Genomic DNA, 16516 nt, shown 5'->3' with positions numbered 1-16516 from the left:
TGTTAGTAATCCTTTAAGGCATTATCAACCTCCTATCCTTGCACTACAGCTGGAAAAAGAGCCCAAGCAAGCTGGTAACCTGATCTCATTCACCAGGTGAGTCCTGTTTGGAGGTGGCAACTACGATACTACCTACGAGCAAAACAGCGCTGGGGATTTGCCAGAACCCTTGGTATGGGAATAGTGTCTCCTCCTTTACCCCAGCAACGCTCAATCCGGAGGGCAGCGGAATCGGTTCTAATTTCGCTGGCCCCAGCCTCTCAGAGCGCCCTGCACGCAGTGGGCGTCTAATAAAAGCAGTCTGCATGGCAAGGACGAAAGCGCTCCTTTAAGTGGGCGGAACACTAAGGCCCTTCTGGCACCACAGAGCTCCGCTCAGCCACTCTGCTCCTCCGCCCGCTCCCTCTTCAAGTTCTGCGTGGGACCCCTGGCAGTAGAGCTCACGCGCCGGGACCACAGCGCCCAGGCCGAGCTCCGGCCGGCCGCCCCCGCGCCCCCGCGCCCCCGGGCACCCTGCGCGCGCCGACCCAGGTCCCGCCCCCGGCCCCACCCCGCCCCGCCGGGCCCGCCCCGCCCTTCGGCTCCGCCTCCCGTCTCCTCCCCGCCCCCTGGAGCCGACGAGTGGCGGCGGCGGCCCCAGGACCCGGTTCCCTCAGACAAGAGGGCGGGTGGAGGAGGAAGCGCCCGAACCCCGAGTACTGCTCCGGCGCCGCCGAGCACCGCCCGCTTTGGCCGACCAGCCCCGTCGGCTCCTGGGCCTCGCCGAGCCGAGAGGAGGGAAAGGCGGAGGCGGCTGCGTGGAGGCGGCGGGGGCGCGGGCGGAGGCGGCGCGGCCGGCCGCCGCTGCCGCTTTGTTGTGCGGCCCGGGCCGAGGAAGGAGAAGTGGGAGGAGGGGGGAGCTCGGCGTCCCGCTCCCTCCGCGGCTCATGGCGACGACGCTCGGCACATCCGGGACCCTCCGGCCGTGGCGGCCGCGGCGCCGGCTGCTCGGGCCCCAGCCTCGGCCGCTGTGGTGACTGTGCCGCGCCTCGCCGTCGCCCCCGCCCCGCCCGCCGCCCGCCGGCCCCGGGCCCCGCGCCGCGGCCGCCGCCGCCCCCGCCGCCGGGGACATGTCTAACCCCGGGGGCCGGAGGAACGGGCCCGTCAAGCTGCGCCTGACAGGTGAGGGGGTTGGGCGGGCGGCGGGAGCCGGGCCGGGGCGGCGGCGGGGTGGGCGAGCCGGCGGGGGGTGCCTGTGGCCTTGGGAAGGGCCAGGGTCGCGATCAATGGTGAGTTGGGGGTCGGGGACGTGGGAAGGCCTACTTCAGGGAGAGTAATTGCAAAACCACTCTCCCTTGTTTGGAAATCCTTACAAAAGCCAAGGGTGAGTCGGGGGTCTTTTGTTGGGGAGGGGGTGCCCGGGTGGGAATTCCAGGCGGATTTGAGGTCGAAAAGCTTTGGCGGAGAAGTGCGGCTCTCTCCCGGCGCCTCGGGGAACAGCCCCTGGGCTATTGCCCAGGTGGGGTCGTTGAGGGGATAAAGAGCTCCGGTGGCGGGGATTATTGAATCCGGTTGCTGACTGCGCGCAGTAAACACTCCTTAAAGATGGAGCGCTTAACAGGAGGGTGTGTGTGTGTTCCCTGGTTGTTAACTTGTTCGCCCACTTCTGCCCGCCTGCAAAGCTTCCCCTCTCTGCTGCCATCCGCAGCACCCAGTGCCACACACCTGAAACGCACGACTTTGAGAGGGAAGGAGACTGAGGTTGACTTTTCCGGTGTGTCTGCCTGATCCGACGACTCCGGCTCATTGTATACTCTGTGTTTTGGAAGTGTTTGATTGTAGGGTAGCATGTTTTGGGTTGTTCCTGTAGGCCGCAGAACTTGTCTCACTTCTAACTCTAGACCTGCTTTAAACACACACTTTTTTTTTTTTGGTACATTTCTAAGTATGTGCTCATACAAACTTTTAAGCGAAGTATTCTCTGTCTCTCCACTCTCCTCCCCTTCCCTTTTCTAAATGGGAAAGAATGTTGCTAGATACCAGGCTTTTCTTGCAAAATGTTTATGATTCCAAGTGAATTAAATCTTTAACATTACAGGTACGTTTTTCTTACAGTGCCATTTTCGATGTTCTTACATGGTCGTGTTACCTCATTTTAAGGAAAAATTATTTTTGGTTTGAAATGTGTAACTGAAACCAGTATACTTATCCTAGTTTCAGCATTCGCTATTAACAAGTTATCCACGTTGATATTCGGATATGTAGTGAGAAAGAGGGGTTTTCTTTACAGAATCTGTGTGTGTGTATGTGCGTGTGGGTGCTTGTGTAAGAATAGACTGTAATTATGTTTGCCTGCGCTAGACTTTGAGATTTATATGGACTAATTTTGTAATTGAATAGTTGTGTTTCACATCGCAGTCTACTGGCTGAACTTTCAAGATAAAAACTTGCAGTGAACTAAGTATTTGAGAATTCAGCCTGACTGTATGTTGACTTGCAGTTTAAAAAATATATTATTTTCATGACAGTTTTACTTTCCCTAGGGAAAATGGCAAAGAATCATTAACCTAGTGGTTCTTAATGGAAAATCTGGATTGGGGAATGCCTGTCACCCCTATTTCCCCCATTCCGTTTCCTTGTTTTCTTATGAATCAATGGAAACCTTTATAAAGGATCTTTATTGCTTTAGAGTTTATCTACTGCTGTTCCTGTCTGGAGTCAGTCCTTTGTCAGCGAGCATGGAAAGAACCTGTGATTCCAGGTGTGTAAAAAGCATCAGAAATAGGCTGGTGACCATTTAATTCTCTCTAGGTTATGTATACACTGAGAAAATGAGGGAGAAGACAGGGATTTTGATTTTCTGCGGATAAAATGATTTTGAGGTTTTTAGTGTGACTCAGTAGGTCTTAAAGTGTTTATCTGTGGTTTGCTTATGCATGTGATACATTTAAAAAATTCATGAGTAAAGTTAGGAGAAAAGATTATACTTATTTTTTTAGGGGAGAGGGAATACTGGACTAAATTTATAGAGTGATTTTGTATTTTTAGGTTTTTTCTGAGGAATTTTAAATACACTGTATCCCCTTAATTGTAAAAACAGTTTGAGTTACTCTCAATTTCTTGAAACCATTGGGAATTTGTCTCTGTCATATTTTAGAAGAAAACTATTCAGATATTAAAAACCTTGCCCTCTCCCTTTTGGTTACATATGATGGGTTCTCTTTTATTTTTCCAGGAAAGTTAGCATGTATTTTTTTCATTTTTGTTCATTTACAAATTAGATGATATAGATTTTAACAAATAGGTTTCAAGAGCTGGATTCAATTAGCAGCTTTTTCGGACATAAACATTAAAGAGTTAGATGGAAAAGATTGTTTTGACTGACTGGATAAATGACAGGGCTGTGTTTGATGTGCGTCCAGGAACTGGTCTGGAGCTGGTGCCCAACTTTTCAGTCCATCTTGAGAAGCCAAATAAAATATTTAACCTAGGCCTCGTTTTGTTTAAAAAAAAAAAAGTTGATTCTTTGTTAAGACCTTAAGAAATGTTTGGCATACCTTTAGACTAAGTGTTTAACAGTTCATTTAGATCCGGGTTCCATAATAGAGGAAAATTACTTTAAAAAAATAAGAAAAGGCAGATCCCATAGTGAACTTTTCTTTGGTTTATAATACACTTGGGTTGTTAGATGATTTAAAATGATGTTCTTACCCCCCCACCAAAAAAAAGCTTAAAAATGATTGTTCTTTGCTTTAAGTTAATACCATACTAGTATTTTAAATTTATAGAGTGCCATTGATTCTAAGGTGCTTTATAAATTGTAGTTACTCAGTTATATCCTTAATGTAGAGTTGCCCCTTTACTGAAAGGTGTAAACAGTTCCCACATGGTTGGTCTCTCCCTCTGCCTTCCTCCCACCCTCCCTCTCTCTGTCTCTTTGTCTCATACACATAGATGCAAACTGAACGAAAAATATTTGAACCATGAGATTTCTGCCCACAACAGATATTAGACTTTTCCACATATTATTGCTAAGACCACAGTCAGTGAGCGAACAGTTTGGTATTTGTTGATGCTAAGAAGGCGGGGCTAATTTAATCCCCAATTTGAGATTCCTCAAGCCATTGGTGGTTAAAATCTGATTTGGTCCATCAAGCTACTTCTGTTTTTGATGACACAGTAACACTTGATCATTAAAACAAACTGTATGGTAAAGCTGTCAGTTTCAACTAGTATTTCTAGAGCAAATTGATTATAAAATGTAAAATTTTTATGCATTATACTTAAGAATAGGATTTTCTTACAATGGTTTGGGTAGAAGATATTCTTTGGTTATAAAAAATTGGGGGTAATTTTTAATACTGTTTTTGAAAACCAAAGGCTGAAAAAAACAGTATTCAGTATAATTTCTAATGTTTAAAATTCTTAGATATGGAGAAATAACAGATTACTTCTCCAGAACATTTATTGCAGATCTTTTTGTAATTTAAATGTCTATGTATGCTACTCTTTGTGTTCTTAGTTTATAAAACCCTTGGCAGTAATGAGGTTAACCTTGTCTATAGCTAAAAGGAAATTAACTTTAAAAGTATCTCTTTAGATATGCTGGTATCTTAGTGTTGTTTTACTGCATATTTTATTGATTCACAGTTTTAAAAATTACAACTTGATTATCTCTCACAGGTTTCTAAGTAGGAATGTGGCTGTACACCATAATGACTTTTTCTAGGGGTGTTAGTGATTTGAATGTCCCCAATTCATTTCATTTTCTTGGTTTCTGAGGAGGAAGCCAGTGTGGCTTAGTTCCTTCCCTTTCTCTTAAGTTTATCTCTTCTTGTCGAACCCTTCATGCAGGGGGTTGAACCTGCCTTGGTGCTTCATGTAATTTAGTTTTCATTGGTGAGTAGTGTGTATGTGTGTGTGTTTAATCATGAATTCTACTTTTTTCCTGTTGGTTGAACTATAACTATCACAACATACAAACATGTCATTTATTTAGCATGTAATTTAGCATTAGCTCAATTTTCAAGGTAAATGAAGGTCCACATTTTAGCCACGTAAGAGTTTTATTTTAGCCATTTTTGAAGTCTTGTAAAGATGATGTATGTCCCACTCCTTAAATAGACCATGCTTAACAGAACTAAGGTGTTATTTATGATTCAGTATCATTATGAATATAAATTGTGCTGTTATGTGTATTACAAGGATATTATCTTGGTATATAGAGAAAACTGACTGGCTGTGGTGACGTGTTGTTTAAACCTGTTCTTACTGCTTCTTTCTTTGCCCTTGTTTTTTTTTTTTTTTTTTAATTGAAGTATAGTCAGTTTACAATGTCAATTTCTGGTGTACGGCATAATAGTTCAGTCATACATATACATACATATATTCATTTTCATATTCTTTTTCATTATAGGTTACTAAATGCCCTTGTTCTTGTTTACTGTTACTTTCCCTTTTCTAAGAGTGTTGAACCCTTGAAATACACTGTTGTAATCAGCATTGTTATGTGTTTCTGTATGAGGGACATGATGTATTGAATGCTTATTAAGTAAGTGCCAGACAGTGTATTAAGTTTACATCTGTTATTTTAATTCCCACAATAGCTCCAAGAGGTAGGTGAAACTTGGAGAGGTTAAGTACATGTCAGAACCCAAGTTGTCTGTGTACAAAGCCTGTTGTAGACTTTGTGTGGAAAATAAAATAATTTTATTTATTTGAAATTACCCTTTCCCCTTGAGATCATTGCTCATTTTTTAACTCTCAGCTCAAGGTACCCTTATCCGTAGATCTTTCCTTGACCTGATTTGACCTTTCCTCTGTGACGAAGAGGCTCTTCCTCTAGTTTCAGGCCTTACTCACCAAAGGGCCTGTTGTCCAGGCTGTAAGCTCCATGGAGGCAGAATCCTGAGCATGGATTAAGGGCTTTTTGGCTTTTATTGGATCAATGCTAGAGACATAGAAGTAATTCTGTATAGTTTTATGTGTATTTTTTATGGTTAATGCACTAAGTGTGAGTGACAAGAGATGAGGTTATAGACAGGGACCAACCCTGGACTTTGCTATATTTTGCCAAGAAGTATGATTTTTTTTTTAAGGTAGTGGGAACCATTGAAGGATCTTAAGCTTTGATATATTTAATGTTTAGAAACATTAATTTTGGGGCAATAGGGAGGATGGACTGGAATGGGTACTGTGAAGACTGATTTTAGGCTAACCAGTTAAAAGAATGCTCACGATAAACATTGTTCGTTTTTTTTGGTTTTAACTTTTACTTTATTTCCAAATTTTGTTTTTATAGATAATGGCTGTAAACATCTTGGTGTAGATAACTTTGATTTTTTTTTTTAAAGATTATTTTCTTAGAGTATTTCCATAGAGAGAATGCTTCTGCATTAAAGGATGTGGGTCTTTTTAAGGTTCTTGATTAATTTTTCCTCAGGCTGTTTTCTAAAAGAATTGTGCCTACTTAGAGCAGCACTGAATAACTGTGTCCCTTTTTACTATTCTGTTACAAGAATTGGCTCTTGTTTTTAAATTTTTTTGCTAATTTTATGGCACAGAGTATTTAACATTTTCCTGTGAGGCTGAATATTTTCCTGTCTGTTTACTAATTACGATTCTCTTTGTTGACTTGTTTGGTCCCGTCCTAGTTATTTGTTAGGGCTTTTGTGTTTTTCTTATTGATCTGCCTGAGAATTAAAAAGATATTAATCTGTTGTCGTATTTGTTGCAAACATTTTCCTTAGTCTGTTATTTGACTTTTAATTTTGATCATTTTTGGACATGTAGAAATTTGTTATTTTAGGAGTGAAATCTGTCCAACTTTTCTTTTGTTTTTTTTCTGTATTTCTGTCCTTAGGAAGGCCGTTTTCTTCAAGAGACTTAGTAAATATTTAAGTACGTTTTATTTTGGTGTTTTTAAAAATGGTTTAGGAAGCTACGCCCCCCCTCCCCCATTGCCATTCAGTCATCTCATCATTTAATAACCAATTTTTCCAATTCATAGTGATGTGATATCTTTTTAGTTATGTTAATTATTATAATAGAGTCAGATTGTCTCTTGTTCAGTGCCATACTCTTAATTATTGTAGCTTTATAATTTAGTTTAATATTCTAATTGTGCTGGAAAATTTTTTTGCTACTTTTATTTTTTTGCTCTTCCAAATGAATATTAAACTTAAGTTTAAAAAGAAGTTTCATTGGGATTATAATTAGAATTGCATTACTTTGGGAAAAGGGGGCATTTAAGTGTATTTAGTTTTCCTACACAGGAACACACTGTTTTTACACTTATTTAAGCTTTTGTCTACATTGCTCAGGATAGTTTAATAAGTTTCTAACTATGTTTTAATGTAATTCCAGCCAGTTTATCTTTGTGACATTTCCGTTGTATTTTCTAACCTTAGTTATTGCTTGTATTTAGGGTTGTAGTCATACGTATTTTTGCTGGATAAGAACGACTTGCTGAACACTAAGCCTGGTAATATTTTACTAATGCTAGTTTTCCAGGTATCAATATTTGGCATTTTTTACAGTTGAATGTTAACATAAAATTTTTTTTCTTCTGAATTTTTCCACTAATGTATAATTAGTTGAACAAAGTGAAAAGTTTTATGTTAGTTTGTTTTAGAATAACTTCTGAAGGCATTGACTACTTTTTAAAAAATTGCATTTGATATGAATTAAGAAGTATCAACATGTGTCTTAAGTTTGGCAATTTGCTTTGGTTTCTTACTAAAAATTGATGGCAGACATAAAACTTAAGTTTTAAAATAAATCTTGATGACTCATTTTATATAGGAATTCCTACATAGATGATTGCACAAATGGCATTTCTTTCTTCCCCAAAAGTTTCCTCATGTCCCTTGACAACCAGTCTCCCTCTCCCATTCCCAGTCCTTGGCAACCAATGATTTACTTTCTGTCACCATAGTTTTGCCTTTTCTAGAATTTTGTGTAAATGGGATCATACGGTATATAGTCTTTTGGGTCAGGCTTCTTTCACTTACTGTAGTGCTTTGGAGATCCATCCATATTGTGTATCAGTTGTTTGTTCCTTTTATTCCTGAGGAATATTGTATTGTACACACACACCCCGTTTTGTTTATCTATTCACAAATATCCACAGACATTGGTTTCTAGTTTTTGGCCATTGTGAATAAAGCTGTTATGAACATTTGGGTACATCTCTCTTTGTGAACATGTTTTTATTTCTTTTGGGTAAATGATTAGGATTGTTGGATCATATGGTAAATATGTGTTTAACTTAAAAAAAAAAAAGCTGCTAAACTGTTTTTCAGTTGTACCATTTTACATTTCTGCCAGCAATTTATGAGAGTTCCAGTTGCTCTTAATCCTAGCCAACACTTCATCACTTGCTGTTGTCAGTCTTTAATTTTAGCCATTATAATTGGTGTGTAGAGATAAATTCAGTGTAGGTTTAATTTTAATTCCCTTGTTGACCTACCATGTTTAGCATCTTTAAATGGACTTTTTTTGTCATCTGTGTATCTTTGGTGAATATCTGGTCAAATCTTTTGCTCATAGTTTTAAAATTGGATTGTTTTCTTATTGAGTTTTGAGAACTCTTTTTGTATTCTGGATATAAGTCCTTCATCCACTATGTGTTTTGCAAATATTTTCTCCTGATCTGGGCTCCCCACCCTCCAGTAGTCTCTCAAAGAGCAGAAGTTTTAAATTTTGATTAAGCCCTGTTCATCAGTTTTTTTCTTTATGGTTCATGCTTTTAATGTCCTATATAAGAAATCCATTCCTAATCCACAGTTCTAAAGATCTTCTGTTTTCTTCTGCATTATTTATAATATTAGTGCTTACATTTAGATCTGTGACCTTTCTAAAGTTAGAGAAGGGTAAGTTTCTTTTTTTTTTTTCTCCATATGGATATCCAATTTTCCCAGCACTATTTGTTAAAATACTTTTGTTTCCTCCGTTGAATTACCTTGGTGCCTTGGCTGAAAATCAGTTGACAATATACATGTTCTATTTCTGGACTCTGTTCTGTTCCTTTTATCTGTATTCTGTCTTTCATGAGTTTATTGTTTACAATTCACACTTTGTTTTTTGTATTATATTAATTTTTTTGAAGTATAGTCAGTATACTATTAATATAATAGTATTATATTAATTTTTTTGAAGTATATTTGTATCTTTAACTTAAATCTTCTGATTTCAAACATTGATTAAAAAGCTTTTCATAAACATTTTGATAACAGTTTAATAAGCTTAGTTGAGTCTTATTTAGGACCCTGTAATGCTTTAGGATCCTATAATGCTTTAGAGCCATTATTTCATTTATTTAGTCAACAAATATTTATCAATTTCTTGACATGAGTCAGATAATTGATTTTTAAAAATATATGTATAATACTATGAATGGAGATAGAAGAAATCAGAATAAACCTCGACTGGGCTCAGTATTTTTCTTTTCAAAATTTCTACTATGAAACTTTAAAAAGTTTATTATTATTATTTTTATCTCTGCTAATGAAAGTGGGTTACAGTAAGCATGACCTAACAAGATTTACTATTTACCAGCTATCAGCCCCCTCATATCATTTTTGGAAAAAGTTGAGGTAAAAAGAATAAACATATCTAAAATATGGCAGTAGAAAAGAAAGGATATAATTGTTTTGTTAAATGTGGGTTGGACTATTTTTTTTTACTTATATTTTACATTATGAGCATTTTTCCCCTATAAGACAAAAGCAAGGAAGAAACTTGACTTTATTAAAATTCTAAGTAGAATTTTTTATTTGACCACTGTGCATTCCTGGGAACTGTCACAAAGCAGACATCTGTAATTGTCTGTAACAAAATAGACACCTTATTTACTGTTTAAGATATACTTGATAATTTTGTGGGAGGCAGTTGGGATGTTGTGGAAAGAGTATAGAAGTTGAAGCCAGAAAATTTGGGTTTATATTATACTTATGTCACTGATAAACTTTGTGCCTTTAAGTAAATCACTTATCTTCTTGGTACCTGTGCTTTTAGTTATACATGCATGTTTAAAATGATAGTGTTACTTATTTTAGGATCCTGCTGGACAAGAAATAATATATGTGAAAAATACTGTTCAAATTATTATGTTAATGTATTTTGACATTTTGGATCAAAAATTGTGTTTTAAATAAAGTAGTCATAACCAACTATATGCTGTTTTATAGGAGCAAGTGCAACATTAATAATGATTAATATAGGTATTGGTTTAAATAAAATCATGTTTTATAAAATAGGCATAAAAGTTTTGTATAGCTTGGGATATCAGTGTATTATAAAGAATCCATATAGTTACAGACTCACAGACATAGAGAATAAACTTATAATTATTACCAGAGGGGAAAAGGGATGGGAAGGGATAAATTGGGAGTTCGAAATTTGCAGATACTAACTACTATATATAAAATAGATAAACAGCAAGTTTATACTGTAGAGCATAGGGAACTATATTCAGTATCTTGTAGTAACCAAAAAGGAAAAGAATATGAAAATGATTATATGTATGTATATGTATGACTAAAACATTATGCTGTACCCCAGAAATTGACACAACATTATATACTGACTATACTTCAGTAAAAAAAGAATGCAAATTAAAAAATAGATAAAATACATCCTTTTTGGAAAAAATTCATATAGTTAAATTAGCTATTGTAATCTTTCAATAAAATAGCAAAAATTTAGACAATTGTATTCTTCCCACCTTCCTCCCCACTCCCTACTTTTGGTAAGAAGTAGAAGAGCTTTGGAAAATAGTTTGACTCGCTCAGGATTTTGAAGATGGGAGAACTGTTTGGATCCAAGTCTTTAATAATATTAAATACATTTCCCTCTAGCTTGCTGGCACTTTCAAAAATAGCTTGTAATTTCACCTTTTGCCAGTAGGTGGGGATATTTCTGCACCGGTAGATGTCAACAGTGACTAAAGACCTGTATAGCTGAAACCCAAAGTGTAAGTAAGAGTTCTTGAAGTAAAGTTGGAGAATTAGAAACTATCAAAGGTAACACTAGTGCCTAATGAAAATGCATACTTTAGGATAAACTTTCTTGTAAAAAGTATATATTACATGTATAGGAGCAAATACAAAAATTCTTTGTATTTGTTATATTAGAAGTGCAGACATAGTTCATTCAGCTTTTTTTTTTTTTTTGGTATGAATTTATGTCATCAGGCTTTAAATATAACTTTCTTCCTCTAGTAAAGTAGAAGACTTTTTTATTGAAGTAGTCAGTTTACAATGTTGAATCAGTTTCTGGTGTACAGCATAATAGTTTAGTCATACATATATGTACATATGTTCATTTTCATATTCTTGATTTTTAAAAAATATTTGTAGGTTTTTTGGGGGTGATAATTAGGGTTTTATTTATTTATTTATCTTTCTTTTTTTAATGGGGTATTGGAGATTGAACCCTCGACCTTGTGTGTGCTAGGCATGCACTCTACCACTGAGCTATACCCTCCTCCTCCCTGTTTTCCTATTCTTTTTCATTATAGGTTACAGAAAACTTATTGATGGGTCAGATTATTCAGAATCTCATGAGTTTAATACTATAAATAAGGTTGAAAGAGCTTTTTTTTTTAACTGAATTTTTATAAAGGGAGAAGAATGAAAAAAATCTTTAAAAGAATTTTAAAATCTTTTTAAAGTAAAATGGTATTCATAACATTCAAACCACGATATCTATCACAGTACTTGGTACATAGTACACCTTTAGTAAATATTTGTGAATTAAAGGATGATTGATGGAATTGAAAAAAGCTTACATGGTCTTAAGGACCTCATTTGAAACAAATAGAATCTTTCTTTGTGACATTATTACTGAATTAACTGGTATTTGTTCCTTAGTAATTTTGACTGTTAAGTTATAGATATAGAACTGAAGTATTCATTCAAGTTAATGTTTCTCTTAATGGGTAGAACTCTTTTACCATACTCTGCATAGTTTTCTTCTTAACAAAGTAAAGATCAGTCTTATAGTCACAGCAAAAAGATTTTTTTTTGTAGTGTTACCTAAGAAAATTCACTTGTATAACTAGCCTGTCAAAGTTAGGAAGATAATTTAGTATAATTGTTCTCATTTATGATTTAATTTAATTACTATTCAGAGCTTGACTTTATAGGTATTCTAAACCAGTGAAAGTGAAATAATCTTTTAGAAATTTTTTTTCTTGAATCTTAAAAGAATAGTAGTAGATTTTTGAGAGAACAATTGATACAAGTATTCCAGTTCTATAGAAGTGAGGCTAATTGTAGCAAAAGATTTTTGTGATAAAATATGAATCCTTGTGCATTTTAATTGTCTATTTCCTAGTTGTTTTGAAATTTTTAATTTAGATAGGTAGGAAAGCTTAGGCAGTAAGCCAGTCTTTTTATTACTTTAAAATAGGGTTGGTGTGGGGAGGGTATAGCTCAAGTGTTAGAGTCCATATTCTGCATGCACAAGGTCCTGGGTTCAATCCCCAATACCACCACTTAAAAAATAATTAAATAAATAGATCTAATTAACTACCCCCCCAAAAAAAACCCTAAAAATATTTTCAAGAAAATAGGGTTGGTGATGATACTTCAGGTTTCTTCTGATTTCCAGCTTGGTTATCTCAAGTCTTTTTTCTCTAACTAGAAAGAGGATGTGGAATGGTGTTGAAATATTTACATATTCATTCAGTGAACATTTATTGAGAGTCTTACATGCACCTTACCCTGAGGAATAGGTTCTGGGATTTCAAGAAGAGGTTTTGACCCTGAACTTTCTTTCAAGGAACTTGCAGCAGTGTAAACTGAGACAAGACTTGATGTATGAAATAACTGAACGGTCAAGTCAGAGTTAGTGATACACACAATGAAGGTGAAATAAAAGAATGAAAAAAAAGCCCATGGATATTTTTAAGGGAGCTCACTTTTCAGATTCTAAAATTGATCAGTTTTTCATATTTTCTTCCTTTGACCTTACAAAAGAAAGATACATCTCTTAGTCATCCCAAATAGTATATTGCCCTATTGTAGGAGGCCTTCCAGGGCACCGAAGAGATAAATCAGAGCATTGGTCAGGTTGTTGAGAAGATAGTGACTCCAGTGACATTTCATAAGTCAGTTGGTTTCCTTTCCTTAAATTTCAACGAAACTGAGAGACCTGATCAAGTTGTTAGTTAATCATTAAAGATAATTTTCATAAAAAATAGAGAAGTGAGATAAATCCCATTATTCTTCATAAAGTTAAAAAAACTAGATTATTGTGATTTGGGGATCATATAACTCAAAGAATTAAGAGAATTTGATGGCATTGCTATAATAAAATTCCTTTCATTCCCATCTACTTATTTATGTAAATTTTCTTAGCACTTAAATTTATAAAAATGAAAAATAAGAATAGGATATTTAGAATAAATATTCACTGATAAACACATCCTAATTGAAAATAGGAAAACCTCATCTGTCTCATGAAGAGGTGCATTTCCAGTTCTTTTCCTCCTCCTCACCTCCCCCCTTTTTTGAGTAGTTTGTTCTAATCAGGATATACGAAAGGTCTACACATTGTATTTGGTTCGTATGTCTGAAGTCTGTCTTTAAGTATAGGCCTTTTCCCCTTGCCTGCCTTTTTTCTTTGAATTTCTTTGAATTTATTTATTAAAGAAACCAGATCTATTAAATACCTTCATCTAAAAACTCTTTATAATTTGGTTCTAGCATTGTTTCGCATTATGCCTATGTTTCCATCATACTCCTATATTCCACCACTCTGAACTCCTCACCTTTTCTTACTCTTTTCACATTCTCTTAAGTCTCCAAGTTTTTGATGTTGCTGTTTCCTTAGACTCTATTACAGTACTTTTTTCCTTACCTAGTTATCCTGCTTACTCTACACAGTTGTTAAGACCTTGCTGAAGTGTTATCTCCTTTGCGAAGTCTTCCCCAGCTTCCTCAAGCTGAGTTAGGTGCCGCTCTCTAACAGGGTCCTGATAGGAAACAGGTAACCTTCTCACAAAAGGTGAAGGAGAATGCGCTGAAGGGAGTCCTTACAGTGAGTGGGCCGGGTTAAGGGAGTGCAACAAGGATAGTGCAGCACCTAAGGACTAGCAGTGATAGGAACTTGGACCACCTTTGGGCCAGAAAGGGCAAAGGGAGAGAGTATTTGTGGCAGCCCAGAGAGACCCTTGCTGTTGCTTCTCATCTTCTGAACCCAACTTGAAGTCAAAGAGCAAAGGATCCCAGTTCATGTAGTCCATAAAGATCAGCCTCCTAGATCACTAAGCACTGGTTAAAGGATGGAGAATGGTATATTAACATACTTCATTGTATCATTTATCTTATTGACTTAAAATTCATTGGTTGTGTTGATTTCTTTCCCTGTAGCACTGTGAACTAGTTCTTACTCATATTTACATACCCACAGTGCTCATTAGGTATTGTTAATTAAATGAATGAAAGTTTAAAAAAAGAGATGAATGAAGTATATAATTTAAAAAATTTGTTCTACTTAGTGGTAATGTGTGGACTCTAATAATTTTTGCTTTGTTTGGCAGTTTTGATGCTTCTGCAATAATTGCCTCACTCATATTGGTTGAAGAGAGGCCAGGGATTAATTTAGGCCATAATAGGTAACTTCTATATTTGGAAGGATTATAATACAAGACTCTGATTTGGTTGCTCAGTGGCATGATAAGTATATTTATGTACTTTCTTTTTCTATAGGGGAATCATGATGCAGGGAAAGAATCTGCAGAGGCTGTAAGACCATAAAAGTATGTGATACCAGAAAGAATGTGCCTTACTTGTTATTAGACTTTCTCTGGGTTATTACACAGCTTTTTCAAATCACCTAAATAAATGGAAGCTGGTCTCTAAATGGAAAATAAAGCCTTATTGGTAGCCAGATTCTTCCCCTATCCCAAATTAGTTGACCTAATTATCACATATTTGCTATAAAGGCTTGTTACAATTGCTGTATAAACAATTACACCAAAGCTTAGAGACCTAGAACACAGACAGTTTTATTATCTCTCATGGTGTCTGGGGTCAGGAGTTTCGGAAGGACTCTGGTGAGTGGTTTTGGCTTGGGGTCTGTTGTGTTTTTTATTCAGACGGTGGCTGGAGGCTGGCTGGACATTTCTCTCTCTCCAGGTCATCTGAGAGCCTCTCCATATGGTCTTGTTGCATGGGCTAGTTTATGGCAGCTCCAGGGCAGTTGTACTGCTAGTATAACTGGCTCAGGGCACTGGCAGGAATTGTCAGGAAGCAAGGCAAAAGCTGCATCTCCTTTTCTGACTTAGCCTAGTAAGTCCTTGTTGCATTTTATTGGTTATAAGCAAGTTACTTACAAGCTCTACTAGATTCAAGGGGAAAGAGCATAGTCCCCCATCTCTTGATGAAAAAAATGTCAAAGAATTTGCAGCCATTTAAAAAATTGTTAGAGGTGACAGCAGTGGCAGCTACTGCTGCTAGGAGGCCAGTCTCTTTCTTTTCCTGCCTGAGGCCCTCCCCTGTGTCTTTTCCCCCAGGGATCTTCTTTCTCTAGTTATTTTTTTTCTGTGTCAGTTTAAGTATCATTTCAAAGAGTTACTAAATACTCTGTCTAAACTAGCTTCTGTCTTCATTATTCTCCATCACAGTATCTTGTTAACTTCAGAGGACTTATTAAAATTTATTTTCATATTCATTCTTTTTCTATTTATTGTCTTTTTAAAAACTTTAAATTTTAGATTAATTTTAGATTTATAGAAAAATTGCAAAGGTTTTTCAGAGTTTTTATATATTTCCTATTCAGTTTCCCCTGTTATTAACTAATCTTACATTAGTATGGTATATTTGTCATGGTTAATGAATCAGTAATGATACATTATTATTAACTAAAATCCATACTTTATTTAGATTTCTTTAGCTTTTATCTCTACTAGATTGGGAGCTCCTGCAGGGCAGAGACTGTGTGTTTCATTCACCTAGTGTAATACTAAACACTTAGGAGTTACTCTGTAACTATTTCTCGAAAGAATGACTACTAGAATGATGTCTTTGAGTTTATAGTCTAACCTCTTCCCCATTTTAGGTGAGTCACTTGCCCAAGGAGGTCATGTGTGTCTTCTCTAAGTCCTTGGCTAGTTAACAAGACCCATGTCTCCAAGGTGGTACTAGAAATCACATCTTGTGAAATCCAGTTTGCTGTATATGTATATATATAGAGGTGAGTTTGTTGTGAAACTCATGAAGCTAATGAAATTCATGAAACTAATGAAGCTTAACTTCCAAGATCCTATCTGAGGGCCTGGGAGGAACCTGAGCAATGAGTTCACGTGATCCCTTTAAAAAGTTGTTGTATTGGTATATGTTATATACACAGAAAAAGTGCAAAAATTTTAAGTGTGCAACCTTAGACTTTTCGTAAAACTTAACACACCTATATAACCAGTGCCCAGGTCAAAAAACACTTCCTGTACATTGCCACAAAGTTGAGAAGAATTTGCAAATGTATGCTATCTTAAGCACAATCAGTTAAGATTGCTCTCTTTTTACACCGA

The 16516-nt window shown here is 36.8% G+C and overlaps 1 protein-coding gene across 2 annotated transcripts in view; it reads left to right on the top strand.

Annotated features, from left to right (window-relative positions):
* The first annotated feature begins 609 nt into the window (after positions 1-609).
* Positions 610-16516, top strand: part of SMURF2 (SMAD specific E3 ubiquitin protein ligase 2) — a 100968-nt gene continuing 85061 nt past the window's right edge. For both annotated transcript variants that reach the window (XM_074343493.1, XM_074343492.1), the window contains exon 1: positions 610-1161. In XM_074343493.1, coding sequence (XP_074199594.1) covers positions 1110-1161 — 52 coding nt within the window. In that variant the 5' untranslated portion in view covers positions 610-1109. The remainder of the gene's footprint in view (positions 1162-16516) is intronic.

This window comes from Camelus bactrianus, chromosome 16, assembly GCF_048773025.1.
Source record: "Camelus bactrianus isolate YW-2024 breed Bactrian camel chromosome 16, ASM4877302v1, whole genome shotgun sequence".
Taxonomy (NCBI): Eukaryota; Metazoa; Chordata; class Mammalia; order Artiodactyla; family Camelidae; genus Camelus; species Camelus bactrianus.
The sequence above is the reverse complement of the archived record's forward strand: the minus strand, read 5'-3'. Positions and strand labels throughout refer to the sequence as shown.